The sequence below is a fragment of the Oncorhynchus clarkii genome, chromosome 12 (assembly GCF_045791955.1).
Source record: "Oncorhynchus clarkii lewisi isolate Uvic-CL-2024 chromosome 12, UVic_Ocla_1.0, whole genome shotgun sequence".
Classification (NCBI taxonomy): domain Eukaryota; kingdom Metazoa; phylum Chordata; class Actinopteri; order Salmoniformes; family Salmonidae; genus Oncorhynchus; species Oncorhynchus clarkii.
This window is the reverse complement of record NC_092158.1, coordinates 46,706,117-46,732,822: the sequence shown is the minus strand read 5'-3', so window position 1 is coordinate 46,732,822 and position 26,706 is coordinate 46,706,117. Positions and strand designations below refer to the sequence as shown.

Here is a 26,706-nt window from a genome sequence, read left to right as displayed (position 1 = left end):
ACTCTGCCCAGCGTACACTTAATGGCTCTGGGCCACCCAGCAATAAACTGTTAACTTTACCTGTCTCCCTAATGGTCTGTACAGAGCTGTAAGGTTAACAAAGACGCTATCAAATCAAGGCTACAATTGCTGCTGTCCTCTGTGCTTTTCTGTGTCACGCTAGCTATATAGATTGATGTCAGGGCCGATGAGTCCTCCTAGGATGAAGGCTTCTAGTCTAACCAGCACATTCATTGTTCCTGTGTCCGTGTGTGTGCGTGACCATTTACCTGCTCTTTGATGTAAATGTCCACCTCTGACAGAACCCAGAGAGACCAGAGACTGGGGAGGTCCATGTGGGTTCTAGCACGTATACAAGGAACTGCACAGACACCTCAGTCCTCTCGCTGTCTGTCTTTTCTTCTTACAAGGAACCATTTGTGTTTACCTGACTCTTAGAAATAAGGGTACGGTTAGGGTACAAATTGTTCCCTGACGTACAAAAAGATAGATCCAAATACACAATGTACCTTCCGAGGTACACATAATGATCTCACATGGTACTGTTTGGTACCTTTTCTTTTAGGTTACATGTGTGGATAATCTAGTATAATGGAACATTTTTGTACCCAATATTTTGAATGTAAAAGGTACAGTCATGACATTCTACGGTGAAGGTACATTTCTGTTTTCCAGGGTACAAACTTTTATTTTGTGAACCCTTAATACTCTCAATACCCACCATAAGATACAATTTGCCACTTGAAATGAACTTAATTAACTTTTGCCAATTGAAATTAACGGCTTTGTCAATGTGGTGCTATACTAAAAGGAAGATTTGTACTATAATCATGATCATATTTCCCAGCATGCTATACTGCAGGTTGATTTTTAGAATTGTTTTAAATATCTGTGTTTTTGCATGTGCATTGATTGATTAATCTTATGCTACACAAAGATAAATAACATACATTTTTCTAAACTAATCCATTCACTTAGTTGGATTTTTTTGCACCTGTTACTGAAATGGTTCTTCTAGTTGAAATGGCTTAGGTAGTCTCCTTCATAATGTTCCTAATTCTGGCATTCATTCTGAATGCAGGTTGCGGGCTAATAAAAATTCCAACTGTTGAATATCCTAGATAGGGTTGCAACTTTTCTAGAGATCTTGGTTGGAAAATTCCTGGAAATGGGAGGGAATAAGGAGGAACTCCGTAAAGTTACTGGAATTTTGCAAACCTACTTGTAGGCCTGATGTGGCCTGTAAACCATGAGTTTCATGATCACTGTATTAGGGTGAATTTAGGCCTTAAAATAAGGCATTATGAGATGTAATTTATTGTCATAAAGAGTTGTATATTCGGTTGAAAACAAACTAATTGAGCAACCATGTGGTAACTACAATTTACTCAAAGGCAAGGCACACTGGGAAATTATAATGGCGGCGTGGCTTAGTGGGGGCGTTGCTTTCAGTTAGTTATTTTTGGCCACCTTTGATGGAAGTGTTGAACCAGTTTTTAAGTGGTCTATGGTAGAGGTACATTTATGCCACTTACAAGGAACAAGTGGCTCTGTCACTGTGAAGGCACTCACTGTGATGGCACTCTATAAAGGCTAAATGTACTTTATCTAAAGGCTAAATGTACTTTATCTAAAGGCATGCTTTTGTACTTGTGGACTATATGTAAGAAAGGTACTATCTGAGGTATGAACTGGGGTGCAATTATGTTCCTATAAAAAAGGTACAAAGGACGTATCTTACAGGGTACAACTAAATCAAATAAAATCAAATGTTATTTGTCACATACACATGGTTAGCAGATGTTAATGCGAGTGTAGTGAAATGCTTGTGCTTCTAGTTCCGACAATGCAGTAATAACCAACGAGTAATCTAGCTAACAATTCCAAAACTACTACCTTATACACACAGGTGTAAAGGGATAAAGAATATGTACATAAAGATATATGAATGAGTGATGGTACAGAGCGGCATAGGCAAGATGCAGTAGATGGTATCGAGTACAGTATATACATATGAGATGAGTATGTAAACAAAGTGGAATAGTTTAAAGTGGCTAGTGATACATGTATTACATAAAGATGCAGTAGATGGTATAGAGTACAGTATATACGTATACATATGAGATAAATAATGTAGGGTATGTAAACATATTAAGTAGCATTGTTTAAAGTGGCTAGTGATATATTTTACATCAATTCCCATCAATTCCCATTATTAAAGTGGCTGGAGTTGAGTCAGTGTGTTGGCAGCAGCCACTCAATGTTAGTGGTGGCTGTTTAACAGTCTGATGGCCTTGAGATAGAAGCTGTTTTTCAGTCTCTCGGTCCCAGCTTTGATGCACCTGTACTGACCTCTCCTTCTGGATGATAGCGGGGTGAACAGGCAGTGGCTCGGGTGGTTGTTGTCCTTGATGATCTTTATGGCCTTCCTGTGACATCGGGTGGTGTAGGTGTCCTGGAGGGCAGGTAGTTTGCCCCCGGTGATGCGTTGTGCAGACCTCACTACCCTCTGGAGAGCCTTACGGTTGTGGGCGGAGCAGTTGCCGTACTAGGCGGTGATACAGCCCGACAGGATGCTCTCGATTGTGCATCTGTAAAAGCTTGTGAGTGCTTTTGGTGACAAGCCGAATTTCTTCAGCCTCCTGAGGTTGAAGAGGAGCTGCTGCGCCTTCTTCACGATGCTGTCTGTGTGGGTGGACCAATTCAGTTTGTGTGCGACGTGTACGCCGAGGAACTTTAAAACTTACTACCCTCTCCACTACTGTTCCATCGATGTGGATAGAGGGGTGTTCCCTCTGCTGTTTCCTGAAGTCCACAATCATCTCCTTAATTTGGTTGACTACAGTGACAAGCGTTTGTAGCCCGTTAAGCCCGTTAAGAACAAATCTAAACCTGTTTCTAGGAGTGTAGTGTTTACTTGGAAATTCTGGTAACCGCTTTATTGCCTCATTATTACCTGCTTATATTCCTTTTAAATTGCAGTGGGATTCAGTGAAACAAGTAGGAAATAAACCACTTGGTTTCAGGTAGTTCAACATTTTCTCAATAAGCACCAGAAAGTAACATTCTTACTCAAACTTTCTATATTGCCTTTTCTTTGTCTTTCCCTCTCTTTTGCCTCTCTCTGTTTCACACTCTTATCTTGCTCACACTCTCTCTCTGTTTCTCCATTAAAAAAAATGCTACGAGGCAGAAAGATCATATTAGCAGAGACTATGTATTGCCATGTTCTCTAAGTTGAACATTATGTCATGTCAAAACAAATAGTTTAGATACATGTGGCGCCCTAAAGCTGCCCTATTGGCTGGCAGCAACGGCAATGACACTCACCAACCAATCAGAACCCCCAGGAACACCACCAGCTAATGTTCCACCTTAAAGTGTGCTATTGGGGGAGATGACTTAGTAGCGATAGCGGTAATTGACAGCTGGCTGGGAGCGGAGAGCAGAGTGTGGGTGGTGGTGATGATGTCAGAAGACCCTGTCAGGAACTCTGGGGCTGAATCTCAAATGGAAACATATTCCCTATATCAAGGTTCCTGGTGGCCAAGCGTACTTTTATTTGCTCCCCCAAGTTTTATTTTTTATTTTCCAGGAAATCAGTTCCAAGTGATTTTAATTTTGGAAATAGAGAGACATAGAGTGCCTTTTAGAAAGTATTCAACACCCATTGACATGTTCCACATTTTGTTGTGTTACAGCTTGAATATAAAATTGATTAAATATAGACTTTTTTTTGTCACTGGCCCCAGAATGTCAAAGTGGAAAAAATTCAAATCTGAAATGTCTTGTGTCAATAATTATTCAACCTCTTTGTTATGGCAAGCCAAAATATGTTAAGGAGTAAAAGTGTGTGCTTAACAAGTCACATAATAAGGTGCATGGACTCACTCTGTGTGCAAAATAAGTGTTATAGCCTCAATAATAATCTCTGTACTCTTTAATCGAGCAGTGAATTTCAAACACAGTTTCAACCACAAAGACCAGGGAGGTTTTCCAATGGCTCGCAAAGAAGGGCTGCTATTGGTAGATGGGTAAAAAAAGAAGGCATAAATATTCCTTTGAGCATGGTGAAATTATTCATTGCAATTTGGATGGTGTATCAATACACCCAGTCACTACAAAGATACAGGCGTCCTTCCTAACTCAGTTGCCGGAGCCTAAGGAAACCGCTCAGGGATTTCACCATGAGGCCAATGGTGATTTGAAACAGCTAAAGAGTTGAATGGCTGAGATAGGAGAAAACTGAAGATGGATCAACATTGTAGTTACTCCACAATACTAACCTAAATGACAAAGTGAAAAGAAGGAAGGTCTGTACAGAGTGCAAATATTCCAAAACATGCATCCTGTTTGCAATAAGGCACTAAAGTAATAATTCAAAAAAAATTGACAAAGCAGTTAACACTGTATTCCAGACAAATTATGTTTGGGGCAAATCCAACATAACACATTACTGAGTACTACTCTATTTTTCCAAGCATAGTGGTTGCTGCATTATGTTATGGGTATGCTTGTAGTCGTTAAGGACTGGGGAGTTTTTCAGGATAAAAAATAAATGGACTGAAGCTATGGACAGGCAAAATCCTAGAGGAAAACATGGTTCAGTCTGCTTTCCACCAGACACTGGGAGATTAATTCATCAGCAGGACAATAACCTAAAACACAAGACTAAATCTACACTGGAGTTGCTTACCAAGAAGACACTGAATATTCCTGAGTGGCCGAGTTACAGTTTTGACTTCAATCTGCTTGAAAATCTATGGCGAGACCTGAAAATGGTTGTCTAGCAATGATCAAAAAAACAATTTGACAGAGCTTGAAGAATTTTGACAAGAATGATGCGCAAATGTTGCACAATCCAGGTGTAGAAAGCTCCTAGAGATTTACCCAGAAATACAGCTGTAATCAATGCCAAAGGTGCTTCTACAAAGTATTGATTCAGGGATGTGAATACTTATGTAAATGAGAGATTTCTGTATTTTATGTTTAGCTAAAATTTCTAAAAACATGTTTTCCCTTTCTCATTATGGGATATTGTTTGTAGATAAGTGAGAAAAACTTAAATTTATAAAATGTTGAATTCAGGCTGTAACACAACAAAATGTGAAATAATTCAAGGGGTATGAATACTTTCTGAATGTGATTGTTTACAAATGTAAGCAAGGTTTGAAATGATCGTTTTAGTCAAATATTATCTGTTTGGGCTTCTAAATTGTGTTATTTATTATCGTCCGGCCCCCCCGACCAACCACTCAAGAAAACTTTGACCCGCAGCTGAATCTAGTTGATGATCCCTGTCCTATAAAGTGCACTACTTTTTACCAGGGCCCATAGGGATCTGGTCAAAAGTAGTGCACTATATGGGTGGTTCTACAGAAGTGTTGCAAATTGCAGTCCTACCCCCATACAAACAACAGAGTCTCCAAACTTTTATTTACATCATGATATGCTCAAATTAAATCGAAGGCAATAAAAAAAAAAACATTTTTAAAGGTTCTGTGCAGCCATTTTTATCTGACTATCAAACCATTTCTGCATAACAATTAAGTAACTTACCTGATTTTTTAAAAATTAAAATGATAAAAAAATAAACAAATGGCTTCTTAGCAAAGAGCAATTTCTCAAGCAAGAATTTTGCTAGGACTGTCTGGGAGTGGTCTGAGTGGAAAACTGAAAACTAGCTGATATTGGCAGAGTTTTGGAACTCTCTTTCTTATTAATATTTTAACTCAGTGTTTCTTAATCCTGTTCCTGGAGACCCAAAGGGGTGCACATTGTAGTTTTTGCCCTATCACTACACGCCTGATTCAAATGATCATCTGAAAATAACTTTAAAAAATAAAACAAACGGAAAAGTGGTACGTGCATATGTATTCACCCCCTTTGCTATGAAGCTCCTAAATAAGATCTGGTGCGACCAATTACCTTCAGAAGTCACATAATTAGTTAGATTGCACACAGGTGGACTTTATTTAAGTGTCACGTGATCTCAGTATATATACACCTGTTCTGAAAGGCCCCAGCGTCCGCAACACCACTAAGTAAGGGGCACCATGAAGACCAAAGAGCTCTCCAAACAGGTCAGGGACAAAGTTGTGGAGAAGTACATATCAGGGTTGGGTTATAAAAAAATATCAGAAACTTTGAACATCCCAAGGAACACCATTAAGTCACTTGTTAAAAAATAGAAAGAATATGGCACTACAACAAACCTGACAAGAGGGCCACCCACCAAAACTCATGGACCAGGCAAGGAGGGCATTAATCAGAGGCAACAAAGAGACCAAAGATAACCCTGAAGGAGCTGTGAAGCTCCACAGCAGAGATTGGAGTATCTGTCCATAGGACCATTTTAAGCCGTACACTCCACAGAGCTGGGCTTTATGGAAGAGTGGCCAGAAAAAAAGCCATTGCTTAAAGAAGAAAATAAGCAAACATGTTTGGTGTTCACCAAATGGCATGTGGGAGACTCCCCAAATATATGGAAGAAGGTACTCTGGTCAGATACGGCTAAAATTGAGCTTTTTGGCCATCAAGGAAAACGCTATGTCTGGTGCAAACCCAACATCTCTCATCACCCCGAGAACACCATCCATGTTTTTCAGCGTCAGGGACTGGGAAACTGGTCAGAATTGAAGGAGTGATGGATGGTGCTCAATACAGGAAAATTATTGAGAGAGGCCTGTTTCATTCTTCCAGAGATTTGAAACTGGGACAGAGGTTCACCGTCCAGCAGGACAATGACCCTAAGCATACACCTAAAGCAACACTCAAGTGGTTTAAGGGGAAATATTGAAATGTCTTGTAATGGCCTAGTCAAAGCCCAAACCTCAATCCAATTGAGAATCTGTGATATGACTTGAAGATTGCTGTACACCAGAGGAACCCATCCAACTTGAAGGAGCTGGAGCAGTTTTGCCTTGAAGAATGGGCAAAATCCCAGTGGCTATATGTGCCAAGCTTATAGAGACATACCCCAAGAGACTTGCAGCTGAAATTGCTGCAAAAGGTGGCTCTACAAAGTGTTGACTGTAGGGGGGTGATAGTTATGCATGCTCAAGTTTTCTGTTTTTTGTCTTATTTCTTGTTTGTTTCACAATAAAAAAATAAAAAATTGCATCTTCAAAGTTGTAGGCATGTTGTGTAAATCAAATGATACCAACCCCCCCAAAAAATCTAGTTTAATTCCAGGTTGTAAGGCAACAAAATAGGAAAAATGCCAAGGGGGTGAATACTTTTGCAAGCCACTGTACTGATCTAATTAGTATTTATTTTTATTTTTTTTTTATTTTTTTACATATTTCTAAAAATAAATGCTGCCCCACCATTGGCGATACCTACCGAAACACACACATTAAAATACTGTAGAATAATTGTGACTTAAGCCACACCCCAACAAATATCACCAGGTGATGGGTTTGCACCGCTCTCCAGCATGACCACATGGTGAGTATTCTGTGTGAATATATATATTGTCGTGTCTTTGGCTATGCCGGATTAAGTGATATGACATGCTATTCTATAAAATAATTTCTCCGTAATTAATATTACCCTATTGAGCTAATCATGTAAATGTAATTAACTAGAGAGTCGGGCACCACTAAATAATATTTATAGAGCTGTTATCTTCCGAATAAACTCTTAAAGACCTAGTAATATTTCACATCAATAGCAGTCAATATTAATCGTCATCTTAATTCAGTCTCATCTGAGAGTTGTAAATTCTTGGTTATCTGCACGAACCCTGGCTAACAAGTTTAATCAGCAATACAAAATTGGGTTTAATTATTTATTTACTAAATACCTAACTAATCACACAGATTTACACATACACATATTTAATCATAACTTGATTAAAAATTACGTCATAAAGAAAAAGGTCCCTAGCGGGCGGAACAGATATGACAGCTGGTTACACAAAGGAAAAGGGCTGGGTTTGAGTGAAAGAGCGGGAAAACTGAGGAACAAAGGGCGAAGCTGTGCTATCGTAAATACAGTATCTTATGCATTCTAAATTACCGCCCATTTGGAAAAGGAAAATGCAATAAATATTTACTTTTAGCTGCGCTTCGGTAGGTTGGTGGTAGATGGAAGAACGTGTTGCCCAACCGAGTCCTTTGTTCTTTTGAAGAATGTCTCTGCTGGTAAATTGAATACGTTGTAGGAATGTCGTTGAGTGGTAGACGGGATACTCTGTCTGTTCCTTCCTAACCCTCATTTGCAGCGGCTGTTGCTAACTCAACGGCTTGGAGGTATCACTTCTGTAGTGAATAAGAGTTCAAAGTTCATACCATTCGCAACCAAAGCTCACGCTGATGTTGGCTTCGTTCTGTAGTTATTATCTGAACCATTCTGACATCGGACCGTCGTCCTCGGAACAGGAGGTTATATTGTCGTTAAGGGCTTTATATAGGAAGGGAGAGGAGGGCGTGTTTGAAAAGTTTTATAGCCCATGTCCCTTCACAGGGGCGGGCCACTGATGAGCAGAGCCCTTATGAAAACCCAAATCTCACATTTTAGAAGCTAAAATCACATTTCATCCCATCACGAATAATTTCTTATTCAAACATTTTAAATTGAACAACAATTCCATGTGAATCCGATAACTCTGATGTGTAGACTTTCCATTGTAGAATTTGTCATCTTATCATATTCATTAAGTACCACCGCATATGTTCAATTGGTCGGATTACCAGAATATAGTTCATTTCCCCCCACCTTCTGATGTTCCCAGAATCTCTATGTTAACCAAGAATTTGCAAATGTAAAATCAGTAGGGTAGAGAGAGGAAAAAGGGGGAAAGAGGTATTTATGACTGTCAAACCTTCCCCCAGGCCAACGTCATGACAATATGTATGTACAGTGGGGCAAAAAAAGTATTTAGTCAGCCACCAATTGTGCAAGTTCTCCAACTTACACAAATTTATAAGAAATCCTACAATGTAATTTTCTGGATATTTTTTTTCTCATTTTGTCTGTCATAGTTGAAGTGTACCTATGATGAAAATTACAGGCCTCTCTCATATTTTTAAGTGGGAGAACTTGCACAATTGGTGGCTGACTAAATACTTTTTTGTCCCACAGTATGTATGTGTAAACTTCTGTAATCACATATTTACATGTATGCATGTATGTATGTATGTGTATATGTGTGTGTGTGTGTGTGTGTGTGTGTGTGTGTGTGTATATGTAAACTTGTATGTATGTATACATGCATACATACATACAGTGGGGTATAAACACCATGGGACCACGCAGCCGTCATACCGCTCTGATGAAAAAAATAGAACTGTTTGGCCATAATGACCATATTTATGTTTGGAGGGAAAAGGGGGATGCTTGCAAGCCGAAGAACACCATCCCAACCGTAAATCACGGGGGTGGAAGCATCATGTTGTGGGGGTGCTTTGCTGCAGGAGGGACTGGTGCACTTCACAAAATAAATGGCATCATGAGGGAGGAAAATTATGTGGATATATTGATGCAACATCAAGACTAAAGCTTGGTTGCAAATGGGTCTTCCAAATGGACAATGACCCCGAGCATACTTCCAAAGTTGTGGCAAAATAGCTTAAGGACAACAAAGTCAAGGTATTGGAGTGGCCATCACAAAGCCCTGACCTCAATCCTATAGAAAATGTGTGGGCAGAACTGAAAAAGTGTGTGCAAGCAAGGAAGTCTACCAACCTGACTCAGTTACACCAGCTCTGTCAGGAGGAATGGGCCTAAATTCACCCAACTTATTGTTGGAAGCTTGTGGAAGGCTACCCGAAATGGTTGACCCATGTTAAACAATTTAAAGGCAATGCTTCCAAATACTAATTCAGTGTATGTTAACTTCTGACCCATTGGGAATGTGATGAAAGAAACAAAAGCTGAAATAAATCATTCTCTCTACTATTATTATGACATTTCACATTCTTAAAATAAAGTGTTGATCCTACCTGACCTAAGACAATGAATTTTTACTAGGATTAAATGTCAGGAATTGTGAAAAACTGAGTTTAAATGTATTTGGCTAAGGTGTATGTTAACTTCTGACTTCAACGGTATATACTGTATTCTACACCATCTACTGCATCTTGCCTATGCTGTTCGGCCATCGCTCATCCATATATTTTATATGCACATATTCTTATTCATCCCTTTACATTTGTGTGTATAAGCTCGTCGCTGTGAATTTTAGATCACTTGTTGGATATTACTGCAGTGTTGGAACTAGAAGCACAAGCATTTCGCTACACTCGCAATAACTTCTGCTAACCATGTGTATGTGACCAATACAATTTGATTTGATTTGGTATAGAAAGAGCCTATAGTGGCCTACACATAATATGGCAGAGTACAACATGGAACTAGACATGGACTGTGTACATTCACATATGACTGACACAATGCCACATAAGACAAACATTCTGCTTGGCATCAACACGATGTGAAACAAGGGATCTGTTGTTTTACTCCCGCTGAGTCTCATTTCATTGAGTGACCAAAAGCTCTTGGGTAATGTCCTACACTTTGGCCACAAACTGACCGTGTACCCATGCCCAATGCTGTTGCTGTTCCCATCATAACGGTGCCACTGTGTCAGTCTTATGTGAATGTACACAGTCCATACTCTAGTTCCATGTTGTACTCATAGTATGTGTAGTACACTATAGGCTCTTTCTATACCTACATTGTATTTGAGTCCCCTTTTCTCCACTTCCCCACACAGGTGCGTCCACAATGGCACCCTATACAGTGCACTCCTTTTGACCAGGACCCCTACACAGTGCACTGCCTTTGACCAGAGATCTATGGGCCCTGGTCAAAAGAAAGGTGCAATGTAGGGAATATGTTCAATATAATACACAGCCAGGGACATAACACCTTGAGGCCATAAGAAAGTTCAGCTCAGTGGGGTTAAGAACATGTTGGTCAGACCATGTTTACTTGTAAGTGAGCCTGTGTTGCTGAAAATACCAGAGGTACTTTGTCACTTGAATTGCTACATGAAGGGATATTACAGGACATTTTCTACAGCCAACTCCTCAGTGTCTATGTGTGTGCTTGGCCCAGGACACAAGCTCCTGAATGAGCTCTTCCTTCCTCCACTGTAGGTAGAGCTCTTCCTTCCTCCTCTTCCAGGCCTGGTTTGTTTGTTGCATACTTGTGATGTGTGGGTTGTTTTAAAGATGAAATGCCAGCCAAGTTAAAATGGAATTGTTGAGATGAAAACCCACTCACGCATGTGAACGCACACATACACACACACACAAAGATGCAGCAAGTGCACGTTCACCTAGTAACAAGGTGAAGTTGTTGTTTGTTTGTTTTTTTGTTTTTTACGTAATATGTAATTGTTGTACTGCATGTGTGTCTATAGTTTTGTTCAATGTTGTTTTGTCTGAAACATTGTTCCCCCTGCTGCTGTGGACCAGGTCTCTCTTGAAAAATATATTTTATCTCAATGAGAATAACATGTATAAATGAAGGTTACATTTTTATTTTTTAAATAAATAACAAAAAACAATGAGGACAAAAACACACATGCACACAGTGATGCAGGCATGCAACCAGTGACATCGGGTTTGTTCACAGAATTTGTTGTGGACCTGTTCCGTGGCAGTCTGTGAAGCACTGCTCTTGAGGGGATAGTTCACCCAAATGACAAAGGACAAGGTATGACAGCTATCCATGCTTTGGTTTTATTTTCCTGGCACTGTTTCTAAATGCTAATGTTTTAGGATTTGTGGCACAAATCCCATTCCAGTCATACCGGTATTAGCATTTTTCGTGCATCATGTTCAAATCATCCGAAAGTATGTCAAATTGATTGTCACTTCTGTCTTTTGGATGTTAAACGGTGTCCTAAATCTCCCTTGGCACGTATTGTAAGAGTAGGGGTGTTAACACCGGTGTCCTGGCTAAATTCCCAACCAGGCCCCATTTCCATCATGGCCACCTAATCATCACCCTCATTCCTAATTGGCAAATATCACTCCTCACCTCTCCACCATGCTTGCTGATGTGTGGTGAGCGCTCTGGTACAAATGGTTGCTGTGCATCACCCATGTGGGTGCTACACATTGGTGGTGAAAGAGGTGAGTTTCCCCCCTTACTATGTAAAGGGCTTTGAGTCCCTCATTATATAAATCCAATCCATTATGAGATTATTTAAACATGATGCGCAAAACATGCTAATATCGATATCATGACTAGAATGGGATATGTGCCAAAAATGCTAAATTGTTAGCATTTAGAAACTAAACCAAATTTATTATTTTTATGAACCTTTATTTAACTAGGCAAGTCAGTTAATAACAAATTCTTATTTACAATGACGGCCTACCAAAAGGAAAAAGGCCTCCTGCGGGGACGAGGGCTAGGATAAAAAAAAAAAAATATATATATATATATATATATATATACAGTATATAGGACCAAACACACATTACAAGAGTGACAACACTACAACATAGCAAGGCAGCAACACATGATAACACAACATGACAACAACATGGTAGCAACACAACATGGTAGCAGCACAAAACATTGTACAAACATTATTAGGCACAGACAACCGCACAAAGGGCAAGGAGGTACAGACAACAGTACATCACACAAAGCAGCCACAACTGTCAGTAAGTGTGTCCATGATTGAGTCTTTGAATGAAGAGATGGAGATAAAACTGGCCAATTTGAGTGTTTGTTGCAGCTCGTTCCAGTCGCTAGCTGCAGCGAACTGAAAAGATGAGCGACCCAGGGATGTGTGTGCTTTGGGGACCTTTTAACAGAATGTGACTGGCAGAACGGGTGTTGTATGTGGAGGATGAGGGGTCCAGTAGACATGTCAGATAGGGGGGAGTGAGGCCTAAGAGGGTTTTATAAAGAAGCATCAACCAGTGGGTCTCGTGACGGGTATACAGAGATGACCAGTTTACAGAAGAGTATAGAGTGCAGTGATGTGTCCTATAAGGAGCATTGGTGGCAAATCTGATGGCCAAATGGTAATGAACATCTAACCTCTCTTGAGCACCCTTACCTGCCAATCTTTAAATGATGTCTCCGTAATCTAGCATGGGTAGGATGGTCATCTGAATCAGGGTTAGTTTGGCAGCTGGGGTGAAAGAGGAGCGATTACGATAGAGGAAACCAAGTCCAGATTTAACTTTAGCCTCCAGCTTTGATGTGTGCTGAGAGAAGGATAGTGTACCGTCTAGCCATACTCCCAAGTACTTCAATGAGGTGACTACCTCAAGCTCTAAACCCTCAGAGGTAGTAATCACACCTGTGGGGCCGAGGGGCATTCTTCTTACCAAACCACATGACCTTTGTTTTGGAGGTGTTCAGAACAAGGTTAAGGGTAGATAAAGCTTGTTGGACACTAAGAAAGCTTTGTTGTAGAGCATTTAACACACAATCCGGCGAGGGGCAAGCTGAGTATAAGACTATCATCTGCATATAAATGGATGAGAGAGCTTCCTACTGCCTGAGCTATGTTGTTGATGTAAATTGAAAAGAGCGTGGGGCCTAGGATTGAGCCTTGGGGTACTCCCTTGGTGACAGGCAGTGGCTGAGACAGCAGATTTTCTGACTTTATACACTGCACTCTTTGAGATAGGTAGTTAGCAAACCAGGCCAAAGACCCCTCAGAGACACCAATACTCCTTAGCCAGCCCACAAGAATGGAATGGTCTACCGTATCAAAAGCTTTGGCCAAGTCAATAAAAATAGCAGCACAACATTGCTTAGAATCAAGGGCAATGATGACGACATTGAGGACCTTTTAAGGTGACAGTGACACATCCATAATCTGAGCGGAAACCAGATTTCATACCAGAGAGAATACTATAGACATCAAGAAAGCCAGTCAGTTGATTATTGACACATTTTTCCAACACTTTTGATAAACAGGGCAAAATAGAAATAGGCCTATAACAGAGGTGAGTTGGATTGCTGCATGGATTGCTGTCATACCTTGTCCATAGACTGCTTACAGGGTAAAGCAACCAATATGTAATTTGGGTGAGCTATCCCTTTAAATATCTTTGTCTCTCTCCACCCACTCCACTTTCTCTTATCCATCTCTTTTCGCTCTCATTAATTCCCCCTCTACTTGAACCCCTCCCCTCTCCCTCGCTTTCTCTCAGTCCATTCACCTCTCGCAGCAGCAGTCCAGAGGTGGCATCCATCCAACACCATGGGTCACATGCCCACACCACTGTGCTTACCCCGTCTCAGTGCACTAACACTCCTATTAGCATTTGTTACTCATTTGTCAGGCACATGGCCCCAAACAGCAGCTCAATACTCTAACGCTGCCACTTTGTGTGTGTATGTACGGTGCCTTCAGAAACTATTCAGATCCCTTTACTTTTTCTAGATTTTGTTATGTCACAGCCTTATTCCAAAATGGATTAAATCATTTTTTCCCCTCATCAATCTACACACAATAACCCATGATGATGAAGCAAAAACAAGTTCAGAGACATTTTTGCAAATGATTTACAAAAATAAAAAACAGATATACCTTATTTACAGAAGTATTCAGACCCTTTGCTGTGAGACTCGATATTGAGCTCAGGTGCATCCTGTTTACATTAATCATCCTTGAGCTGTTTCTACAACTTGATTGGAGTCCACTTGTGGTAAATTCAATTGATTGGGGATTATTTGGAAAGGCACACACCTATCTATATAAGGTCCTACAGTTGACAGTGGATGTCAGAGCAAAAACCAAGCCATGAGGTTGAAGCAATTGTCCGTAGAGCTCCGAGACAGGATTGTGTCAAGGCACAGATCTGGGGAAGGGTACCAAAAAATGTCTGCAGCATTTGAAGGTCCCCAAGAACACAGTGGCCTCCATCATTCTTAAATGGAAAAAGTTGGGAACCCCCAAGACTCTTCCTAGAGCTGGCCGCCGGGCCAAACTGAGCAATCGAGGGAGAAGGGCCTTGGTCAGGGAGGTGACCGAGAACCCGATGGTCACTCTGACAGAGCTCCAGAGTTCCTCTGTGGAGATGGGAGAACCTTCCAGAAGGACCAACCATCACTGCAGCACTCCACCAATCAGGCCTTTATGGTAGAGTGGCCAGATGGAAGACACTCCTCAGTAAAAGGCACAGCCTGCTTGGTCCCGAATCTTTCTCCATGTTTCTTTGATATCAGTATCGGTGATTCAATTACGTGATATCTCCCTCCAGCTGTTGTTTTTGCTAGCTTGTCTGAATACAACCGCATTGAAGGGTTGTAAAGGTTCTTGTATTGTCTCACCAGATCGCACAGACGCTCCTCCAAACTGGACATAGACATAATTGCGCTTAGCAAATCTCTAAATAAAAAGCATAAAAAAGGAAGCTTGCAAGTAGTAAAATAACGTCCATCTTTTCTGTGTTTATACCAGAAGGAATACCAGAGAAGATGTGATGTAGACACGGACGGGACTTCCGTTGCAAAACTCACTCAATACTTCCCCTCAGTCTTTGCAAGAAATGATACATCGGGTCTCAATTTCCAGGTAGGAAAAAAAACTGTGGAGCGTATTATAAGGATCTGCCCCTTTTGTGACACAGAACTAGATTGCAACACTGTGCTACGCTCAGTCGTCCCTGTATGTGTATTGTCTGTAGACCCCTTAAATCTATAGAAGGGTGTGAGAAGCATGAGCCTCCTAGGTTTTGTATTGAAATCAGTGTACCCAAAGGAGGACGGAAACTAGCTGTCCTCTGGGACCAAAAACCAGTGTTGGCATTTCTAACACACCAGACATTATTTTCCTTGAGGCATCCACACTGGCCCATTATTTTCATTGAGGTCCCCATTATTAGCCAGTTAATGATCATTTTGCGCAAAAATGGACCAGCCCATCTGCCAGAATGCCAGATGGTCAGTCCGCCCTGGGTTTTGCTTCTCTTCACGAAGATTGAATGGGTATGGTCTGAATAAATAACTGCTATAGCCTATCGCTCGTTCTCGCACTTGTTTCAAACTCATAGCGAGCTATTTTGGCTGCTGTGTTTAACATTGAGCAAACAAGAGCTTGCATTATATTGTTTCTCAATATAAGTGCCTGGGTGTCTAGATTGATGTCCGAAGTTGTCCTTCGTAACGCATATAGAAAATCTGACTAAGAAGCTGAGACCCAAGACTGTTTTTTGATATCGAAATAAATCATGCCTCAGCATTGACAATTGGAGAAGGTTTGTTCTAACAACGGTTCACCCTGTATTGGTTTTTGGTGGTGTTGTTTACATGCATGTGTCAACCTCTGTTTTGGAACCCTTGGATGCAGTCTACCATTCCGCAATACATTTTATCACGGGACAATTTTAGGACTCGTCATTGTAGTCTGTATAAAAATGTGGGATGGACCTCTCTGTCTGTAAGAAGAGAGCTGCATTCTCTTCTATTTATTTACAAAGCAATCTTAAAGAAACTCCCTTCATATGTAACTTCATTAATTAAGTTCAGAATCATACGTTACCAAACCCGTTCTTAGGAATGGATAACAATCAAGATCCTTTCAGTCTCCACAGATTTGGGAAAATCTAGGTTTCAACAAGCTATTCTAGTCTAGCTTTTACTGGGACTCCACATGAGCTAAAAGAAAAGCCTGGTCTTGTAGACTAGACGTAACATAGTAAACAAAAATCCGGGACACTCAAATTAGGATGATATTTTCAGTTTGGTATGGTTACATAAGACAGAAGGTTACTTAGGGCAAAAAACTATAATAATGAGAATGTCTAGCAACACAAAGGTTGCATGTTCGAATCTCACCACGGACAACTTTAGCATTTTAGCTAATTATCAACTTTGTAAATACTTTTTAGCTACTTTTGCCTGGGAGGGCATAGGCCTACCCACTGGGGATCCAGGCCCAGCATATCAGAATGAGTTTTTCCCAACAAAGGGGCTTTATTACAGACAGAAATGATCTGGAATCAGCTCTGGTGGTCATTCCTGCAGTCAGCATGCCAATTGCACGCTCCCTCAACTTGAGACATCTGTGGCATTGTGTTGTGTGACAAAACTGCACATTTTAGAGTATAATGATCATGCTGTTTAATCCGCTTCTTGATATACCACTCCTGTCAGGTGGATGGATTCTCTTGGAAAAGGAGAAATGCTCATTAACAGTGATGTAAACAAATTTGTGCCAAAAATTTGAGAGAAATAAGCTTTTTGTGCATGTGGAAAATTTAGAGGATTTTTAAAAATTTCAGCTCATAATTCTGGGGACCAACACTTTACATGTTGCGTTTATATTTTTGTTAAGTGTACTTAGCTTGTTAGTTAACCCTTCCTTAAACCTTTAACCTTGAACTCCTAACTATAAACCTTCACTTTAACCCCTAACCTAGCTAATGTTATCCACAACAAATTGTAATTCATATCATGTATTGCAAATTTGTAACATATTGTATGATTTGTAATTCGTAGTGTATCATACGAATTGTAATTGATAACATATTAAATGAATGATGGACATCGACAAATTTATACATACCATACGTAACATATCATATCAATTTGAGTGTCGTGGTTTTTTGTTTACTATGTTACGTCTACCCCTGAATCCATGTTGCAAAGAAGGAGAGAGGCCAGCTGAGAGCAGATGCATATTGTGCAAGAGAACAGTACAGAGGCTATAAATTAGAAGCTTATGCATATTAACCCATCATTCAATCATTAGCTAAATATAAGGCTAATAGTGCATTGAATGTATTACTACCTGAAAGGGGTAGGCTAGGACATCGATATACGTATCTTGAACAGGATTATCTATTTTGGATGCAATTTGATATTACTGTAGCATAGACTATGGTGCAGCAAATGTACCTGTCACAAGGAAAAAAGTTACCAGCTGATGAGATGATGCATGCATTGTGAACTGCGCTCCATACTGAGATGCGCTGTCTGTCCGATAAATCTCTTAACTGGTTCCCACTATTAAAACCTATTCTGTTTTACACATCTCTGATGTACACAGATACCTCACTGATAGGGTGATAGTGGAGTAAATTTTTGGCATACAGTGCATTTAGAAAATATATATTTCCAGATTTTGTTAGGTTACAGCCTTTAAAAAAATGGATTAAATTGCCCCTGAAAATTAATGCTCAGTTTATTGCGTGCGGCATTTTAGCCAAATACTGTTATATTATTTGTCTAGTCTGTGTTAAAGCATAAAACACAACTATATAACGAATTGGCAAGTCGTTCTCATTCGGAGAAATACGGATGGCCACTCGACATTTCAACATCTGAACAAAGTGGACAGGCTAGCATTCTGTTCAAACTGTTGCAGACGGACAGAAGTGCGTGTTTATAACAAGTCAACTGGTCTACCTTGTTAGCTACAAAATAGATCCAAATTGGCTAAAATTATTACAGAGCTGCCAACTCCCACTCATTGGCCGTGAGACACGCTATTGACCATCGCACGCCACACCTCTTATATATCACGCAACGAAAATTACTGCGTTAATTTTTCTAATGAGTCCATTGTGTAGTGTGTAAACTTTTTAACTGTGCTCCATATTGTTTTGACATCGTGGCATCTGCGACTTCAATTTTACATCAAGAGCGGAACCTCGGTCATTGTCTTGTCTTGTCTTGTCACAGCACTGTGAACCACCGCACATTGAAGCATATGATTGGTCTTGTTAAATACGGGATTGGGGGTTGGATTGGGGGTTGGATGCGCGTTTAAAAAAAAACGCCCCTCAAGATCAGAGTGGAGCTGAATGGAGAGAACGTTCTCCGTTGACTTTATAAAACTGTAAAAAGAGCAGCACGGTAACGCTGTTTTATGTACAATGGTGTCAACAAAATTAGGTTGCTGTTACTCGGGGTCCTATTGCAGAATGCAGCCTTTTGACAGCATGTACATAAATCGATTTAATCCACACTTGCAGTCCCCTCATTTGACGATTGGCAGGCTGTGACAGCTAAAATGCAGCTTACATACTGTATGTTGTAGCTGGGAAGTTTGCTAGGGTGACCTGATTTGTAACTATGAACATAATTTTGTCAAAGTTATTGTGAACCCAAAGGTGTACGTTTGATTCTAGAGGGGAGATAATGAATATAAACATAATTTGATCATGAGATTTCATCAGCAATGTACTTTATTTAGTCTGATCAATGGAACAATTCTTATTCTTAACAATGGGCTAAAATAAAGGGTAATTAATGTGCTTGTCAGCAAGAACACTAATGTTATTCCCCACACACATTATTGTATTCTGCTTCTTCCCAATTTTGCCACTGTAATCACATATTTGAAATCTGATATGACTCTTTGAAAATGAATTATATCAGGCTATGTATTTCTGCACCCATTCATGGGCAGTTTTGAATAAGTCCTACATATTATGTCCTGCATATTAAATGCTCCAAACCTCAAATATATATTTTGACATTTCAGTATTGTGCACATGCTAGGCAGAGATGGTAGGGGGGACTCACAACTCATAAACTCATCATATTTTGTCTATGTCGAGTAAGATGATGGCAAGAATCTTCAACTCGTTGGCATTAACCACCTAAATATTGATTTACATTAGATTTGTCTTCAAGGTTGGGTGATTTTGATAAATTAATTGTTATAACAAGAACATTTTCAAACACCCAGCAGTTGGGAAACAGATCAGGGGTGGACAACCATTCTGGAGAGCAAGCAGGGTTTTATTCCAACCCTTTAAAAAAAAGTTTTTACCCCCTTTTCTCCCCAATTTTGTGGTATCCAATTGTTAGTAGTTACTATCTTGTCTCATCGCTACAACTCCCGTACGGGCTCGGGAGAGACGAAGGTCGAAAGCCATGCGTCCTCCGAAACACAACCCAACCAAGCCGCACTGCTTCTTAACACAGCGCGCATCCACCCCCGGAAGCCAGCCGCATCAATAAGTCGGAGGAAACACTGTGCACCTGGCGACCTGGTTAGCGTGCACTGCGATGAGACAAGGACATCCCTACCGGCCAAACCCTGCCTAACCCGGACGACGCTAGGCCAATTGTGCTTCGCCCCATGGATCTCCCGGTCGCGGCCGGCTGCGACAGAGCCTGGGCTCAAACCCAGAGTCTCTGGTGGCACAGCTAGCACTGCCTTAGACCACCACGCCAGCCGAGAGGCCACAAGCCATATTTTAAAGAGAGTTCACCAAAATGTGTGTCCTTGCCTTGAAAGCAGTCTATGGACAAGGAGACTGCAATCTATGATTTGGTTACCGACTGCCATTAATATTAGTATTTCCTGTGCAGAGCATTGGTGTAATGCAGGTGTGTCAAACTCATTCCATGGAGGCCCTAGTGTCTGCAGGTTTTAGGCTTTCCCTTTCAATTAAGACTTACACAACCGGAGAGGGGAGTTATTTACTAATTATTGACCTTAATTCATCAATCAAGTACAAGGGGGAGCGAAAACCCACAGACACTCGGCCCTCTGTGGAAAGAGTTTGACACTTGGTGTAGGTCTTATTTGCAATGACGGCCGAGGAACAGTGGGTTAACTGCCTTGTTCAGGGGCAGAATGACAGATTTTTACCTTGTCAGCTCGGGGATTCAATCTAGCAACCTTTTGGTTACTGGCCCAATGCTCTAACCACTAGGCTACCTGCTACAACTTTCCACCGGAGAATAGGGATCAATCCGTGCTTCCGACCTTCCCACGGTTTCTCCCATTTGCCTGTCTCCCCATCTCTAATTTCATTACCTTCTGAATAAAGTGTCAAACCACCTAAAAAATGTGTTAAAAATATTAGCATACTTTAAATTTCATCCCCCCAAAATCTCAGAGTAACAAAGTTGTACATTTTTTTGTGTTAATTTAATATTCAAATAATTTTGAATAGACCTGACCTGTTTTTTTTTACCCTGGTCACAGGCCTAAGCCAATATGTAAAAATCCAGGTAATTAGATTTAAAACAGTACAATTTTCCTCCCCCTGACTCCTTCTAGGTAAAATGTCACTCCAAGCTTTCTTCAAAAGTTGGCTGCCCAAGGATTTGCTGGCTACTCACTAGCACGTTGGCTTGTGCTTGGAAGATTGTTTGAGACCTGTGTTAATTTTCTATAATGCCTGCTACAAGAAGTTAGTCATTATTAGTAGGTCTGGGCAGTATAATGGATTTGACTATATACCAGTATTGATGTACTGACCGGTTTGGATTTTTACTTTACCTTCTATAACGATATATTAATGTTTTGTTTGTTAAATGCAAAATTCTGTGTGCATATTTTACACGCTACTTGAGTCATCCCTCTCCTCTCTCTCTCCATGCCACTTTCCACACAGACCTAGCCCCGCCCCCTGTCACTCAATGAACACATTTGTTGGTCATTGAGTGACACATGCAACAATGTTGATCACAACTATGTTGTTTCCACTTTGCTTCTTAATATAAATCCACAAGCGTTCTATAATTACACTATTAATTTGTGTTTCTTACATATGCAAACAGCTAGTTTGTCTTTTCTTAGAAAGTTTAGCTAAATAATTTTAGGCTCTAATGCCAATCACTAGTTGGCTAGCTAGCTATCTATTTAATAAATATACTTAGTCAGAGCAAAAGTAGATAGCTAATACAGCCTGATACCAGTGATGGTGTAGGCCTAAATCAGCATGCTGTTTGTGCAACAGTATCTTCTAAATCAAAGAGAAATAGGCAAAGCATAAATACACTGCTCAAAAAAATAAAGGGAACACTTAAACAACACAATGTAACTCCAAGTCAATCACACTTCTGTGAAATCAAACTGTTCACTTAGGAAGCAACACTGATTGACAATAAATTTCACATGCTGTTGTGCAAATGGAAGACAACAGGTGGAAATTATAGGCAATTAGCAAGACTCCCCCAATAAAGGAGTGGTTCTGCAGGTGGTGACCACAGACCGCATCTCAGTTCCTATGCTTCCTGGCTGATGTTTTGGTCACTTTTGAATGCTGGCGGTGCTTTCACTCTAGTGGTAGCATGAGACGGAGTCTACAACCCACACGAGTGGCTCAGGTAGTGCGGCTCATCCAGGATGGCACATCAATACGAGCTGTGGCAAGAAGGTTTGCTGTGTGTGTCAGCGTAGTGTCCAGAGCATGGAGGCGCTACCAGGAGACAGGCCAGTACATCAGGAGACGTGGAGGAGGCCGTAGGAGAGCAACAACCCAGCAGCAGGACCGCTACCTCCGCCTTTGTGCAAGGAGGAGCAGGAGGAGCACTGTCAGAACCCTGCAAAATGACCTCCAGCAGGCCACAAATGTGCATGTGTCTGCTCAAACGGTCAGAAACAGATTCCATGAGGGTGGTATAAGGGCCCGACGTCCACAGGTGGGGGTTGTGCTTACAGCCCAACACCGTGCAGGACGTTTGGCATTTGCCAGAGAACACCAAGATTGGCAAATTCGCCACTGGCGCCCTGTGCTCTTCACAGATGAAAGCAGGTTCACACTGAGCACATGTGACAGACATGACAGAGTCTGGAGACGCCGTGGAGAACGTTCTGCTGCCTGCAACATCCTCCAGCATGACTGGTTTGGCGGTGGGTCAGTCATGGTGTGGGGTGGCATTTCTTTGGAGGGCCGCACAGCCCTCCATGTGCTCGCCAGAGGTAGCCTGACTGCCATTAGGTACCGAGATGAGATCCTCAGACCCCTTGTGAGACCATATGCTGGTGCGGTTGGCCCTGGGTTCCTCCTAATGCAAGACAATGCTAGACCTCATGTGGCTGGAGTGTGTCAGCAGTTCCTGCAAGAGGAAGTCATTGATGCTATGGACTGGCCCGCCCGTTCCCCAGACCTGAATCCAATTGAGCACATCTGGGACATCATGTCTCGCTCCATCCACCAACAGACTGTCCAGGAGTTGGCGGATGCTTTAGTCCAGGTCGGGGAGGAGATCCCTCAGGAGACCATCCGCCACCTCATCAGGAGCATGCATTCATTCAGATCTAGGATGTGTTATTTTAGTGTTCCCTTTATTTTTTGAGCAGTATATTTTGGCTGCATGAAGAAACATTTAATGTAGCCACAGATTATAGGGTCCCCTAGGAAACACTGACCAACACTTTGGTTCCTACCCTGTCACAATAACTCCTTCCTGGCATTTTCATTCATTGTCATGTCAAACAGCACTGTATTCAAAGTGCCCACAATGATTTATATTCTAACTATAGAATTAGAATAAACATATTTCCATGATTCCAACAGTTCACACACATTTTTTTTCATGTAAATCGCACGTGAAATCACAATTGCAACATTTGGGTTACAAATAAGGCCTCTATATTTTGCAGCCCTATGTGAAAGTGTGGAAATTATCTAAAATGAGTGCAGGAAATTGAGAAATGTTATGAAAATGCAGGAAATTATTTTGGGTTGAATTAAAGTATAAAACAATCAGAATGGAGAAAGACCCATTTGAAATCACTTAGAATGTATGTGTTGCCACCCTAGGGTCATGCATTACTCATAAAGCAAATGTAGGAGTTTTATTATTCAAAAACATAAAATACTGTCAAACAATTTTTAAATACCATGTTATGATATTTTGGCCATTTCCCCCAGTGTGCATTATGCATGGTCATTTTTTATTTTATTTTTTTTACAAAAAGGGCATTTTAATAGACCGACTTGAATACCAGATCAGTGATTATTTCATAAAAGACAGATTAATCTATGTTATATAAAATAAATAAATCATTAGTGGGTCTTATGGTTGTGGAAGGCACATATTTAGCCTAGGTATAATTTCACAATCCCTGAATGTATTATATTATTGCTGACTATTTGCAATGCAGTGTGTTTTACCTTTAATTGTACAAAAAGCTTATTTAGATAACACTTAAATCGAGATATATATCGTGAATTGTACATAACTGAAAAAATCTAGATATGATTTTTAGACCATAACTCCCAACTTTACGTAAGTGGCGTTGCATAAGAGGAATGCACTGATTCTCAGGGAACGGGTCAGTTCCACGCTGCTTACGTAATGATTCGGCGAAAAGCGACACTTTGCCTTCGTAAGATTATGGAGCTGTGTTTGTGGTTGTTGGGTTTCCTGTTTATGTATTACTTTTTCTTAACACCCCCTCTAGCTGGTATTATTCTGCGTACAGATTGAAAATGACTGTAGAGTGATGATGGGCCAATTAGGAGTAGGGTCGAGTTCATTGGACCCCAAATGGCAGAAAACGGGGAAGGGAATACCTGAACTGGAAAGCTAATTTTCGTTCACGGTTGCAAAACCCTTTTCGACTGTGTGCCCTAATGAGCACAACCCTGGTATGCCAAATATCTGCTTGCATAAAAAAAGAAGCTCTGTTCCAGGGAAAGGTTTGATTGGGTAATATGTTACATTGCTCTTACTGTACCCCAGGGTCGTATTCATTACTGTACACCGTAGCAACACGTTCTATAACGGAAAACGAAAACAACGTTTCTTATTGGTCAGATCCCTCCATGTTTCGCGCTGTTTGATCCTTAGTGAATGCGACTCAGTTTTGTCATTCATTCACAATATTCTAGAGAAACGCATGGCAATGCTTGAGCTAGGACCAACTGTTGCTTTAGTTTGCAAGCAACAAACGTTGGACGTTATTGACTTTTGATTGACATAATGCCATAAGCATGACATAATGCTTGTCATACCATGTTATAGGTTTTACTTATGACATTACACTGATATTATGCATTATATTGTCAAGCTAAATTCACATGTCATGGTGGAAGAAGCCAATGCTGTAAGGCAAAGTATAAAAATATATGGATGGATAAATTGATCTATATAGAGAGACCGCCAGACGTAAAATGTACGCATGACAGTAAGTAGCTTTGGATAAAAGCGTTAGCTAAATTGCATATATTATTATAGACGGACGGATATATCGTGCATTTCCACCACCCTCCTCTCAGTTCTCATCCTCCTCTGTGAATGGGGAGAACGTGTCGTCCTCTGCCGTTTGACGTCTCGACAAGCATGAGATATTTCGTGACGTCTATTGAGTCCGAGGGGGCGTGTGCTGTGTAGTAAAACGAAAGGGCACATCACACCGACTCTAGTTTATTCAACCCACACTGAGAGAGGTGGAACCTTATACAACCGAATCGGCCTCAGTCTGCAGGCAGTGATATTCCAGATTGAGTTTGGGGTCTAATGTTATTCTGGTAGGCAAAGTGCCGTTTGGGGCCTATATGTTACTGTTTATTAATAAATAAAGGCTAGTATATAGGCTTGACTACCTGATCTATCGGGTTGTCTCACTTCTGACGGACTGCAAATCGCGACAATTGATCATCAACGCCTGTTTTATTTGATCATTAAAGTGTTTCGAAGGATTTTCCTTACCAAGTGCAACCACGTTACACAGGGACCAGCTACTGTTGCACCCGCGGTAGACAACTTTTCAGCATCGCCACCTCTAATTGATTGTATCGTCTGCTGTATAGACCGTAGCCTACACCGCCATCATGCCTAGTATGCGACATTCGTACAACGTCACCGTGTCCGAGGAGCCGCCGGTCACCGCATTCCCCTTCCTAAAGACGGACCTGCGCAGGAAGAGTCCTCCAATGTCGCGCTCAATGTTGGTGTCCACATTTGTGGGTCTTCTTATTAATCAAGCCAAGGTGAGTGCGCCTATTCCGTATGCAAGCGAAGGCATATTCAGGTAGCCGGTGCCCAAATTGTGACTGAGCGAATAAATTGTCAGACGATTTTTGATATTAGACTTATGTGCCTATTTCATATTTACATTTATCATCGGATAGATTTGTTTTAGTTAAAGGTGACATTTCCATCAACAACATAAACCTCAGGAAAGGATCGTGTTGGCAGCTATAGTCTACGTACTTACATAACAATGTCACTTTACCCTGTCAGCAACAGATTAAATGTGTTATGAAATTGCTTTTAGAGCTTGAGCCCTTTAAACTACACTTTCCACATTGGAACTTGGAATCTTGACGGGTCCGTGGCTTAGTTATTGATTTGCAAAAGTGAAGCAAGGCTAATTTAAATTCGGCACCTGTAGGTCGAATAGGCAAGCCTCTCAAAAAAAAAGTTACATGTTATTTCGACACCCGTGATAATATAAAATAATAGAATTACACTTTTGTGTGGTGGAATGTTGTCATCCTACACAGGCCAATATAGGCTCAATGTTGTTGCGTTGTTAACAAATGTGGATCCAAATATGGTATGACAGCATTCAAAGGCAATCGTTTCAATCCAATAGGAATAGTTTCGCATTATGTTCAAGTCATCAGGCATCTGAAAACAGTGCTCGAAACAGCTGCCTGCCTGTCAATTTACTGTAACCTCGTGCAGTTTATTTGGTTACATAATCTGCAGTTTAGCAGTTCTTACAGAGCTCGGAGCATCCTGTACACAAGCGTTTCTCAACCAGGACCCCCTGGATTACTCTGGGAAGTAACAGCAAAAGGTTGGGAACCACTGCTCTAAGCCGAGTAGGAGTTTGTGCACCGCTGGCCGTAATGCACATAATATAGGCCTGCTTTCTTCCATTCCAGCTGTTCTTTTTTGGCCCTGAATGTAGGCTACACTGTACAGTACAGAGAATTAGTGACAGGGACAAATTTGTGCCTTTCCCTTCTGAAGCTCCAATGCAACATGCACTATAGTCTACTGAAAGGAGAAGAATTAGGCCTAAAGAAAAAAAGATCATCTGATGTGGCACAGACTACGTTAACACTA

The 26,706-nt window shown here is 40.9% G+C and overlaps 1 protein-coding gene across 2 annotated transcripts in view; it reads left to right on the top strand.

Annotated features, from left to right (window-relative positions):
- The window catches only part of LOC139423242 (ubiquitin carboxyl-terminal hydrolase 2-like), a 45,748-nt gene that overhangs the window by 7,885 nt on the left and 11,157 nt on the right, over positions 1-26,706 (top strand). The window contains exon 1 of one of the 2 annotated variants that reach the window (XM_071175044.1): positions 25,051-25,619. The exons of the other annotated variant lie outside the window; for it this stretch is intronic. Within the exon in view, the coding sequence (XP_071031145.1) occupies positions 25,461-25,619 (159 nt within the window). The 5' untranslated portion in view covers positions 25,051-25,460. Of the gene's footprint in view, positions 1-25,050; positions 25,620-26,706 lie in introns of those variants that run through there. 2 annotated transcript variants of the gene reach the window in all.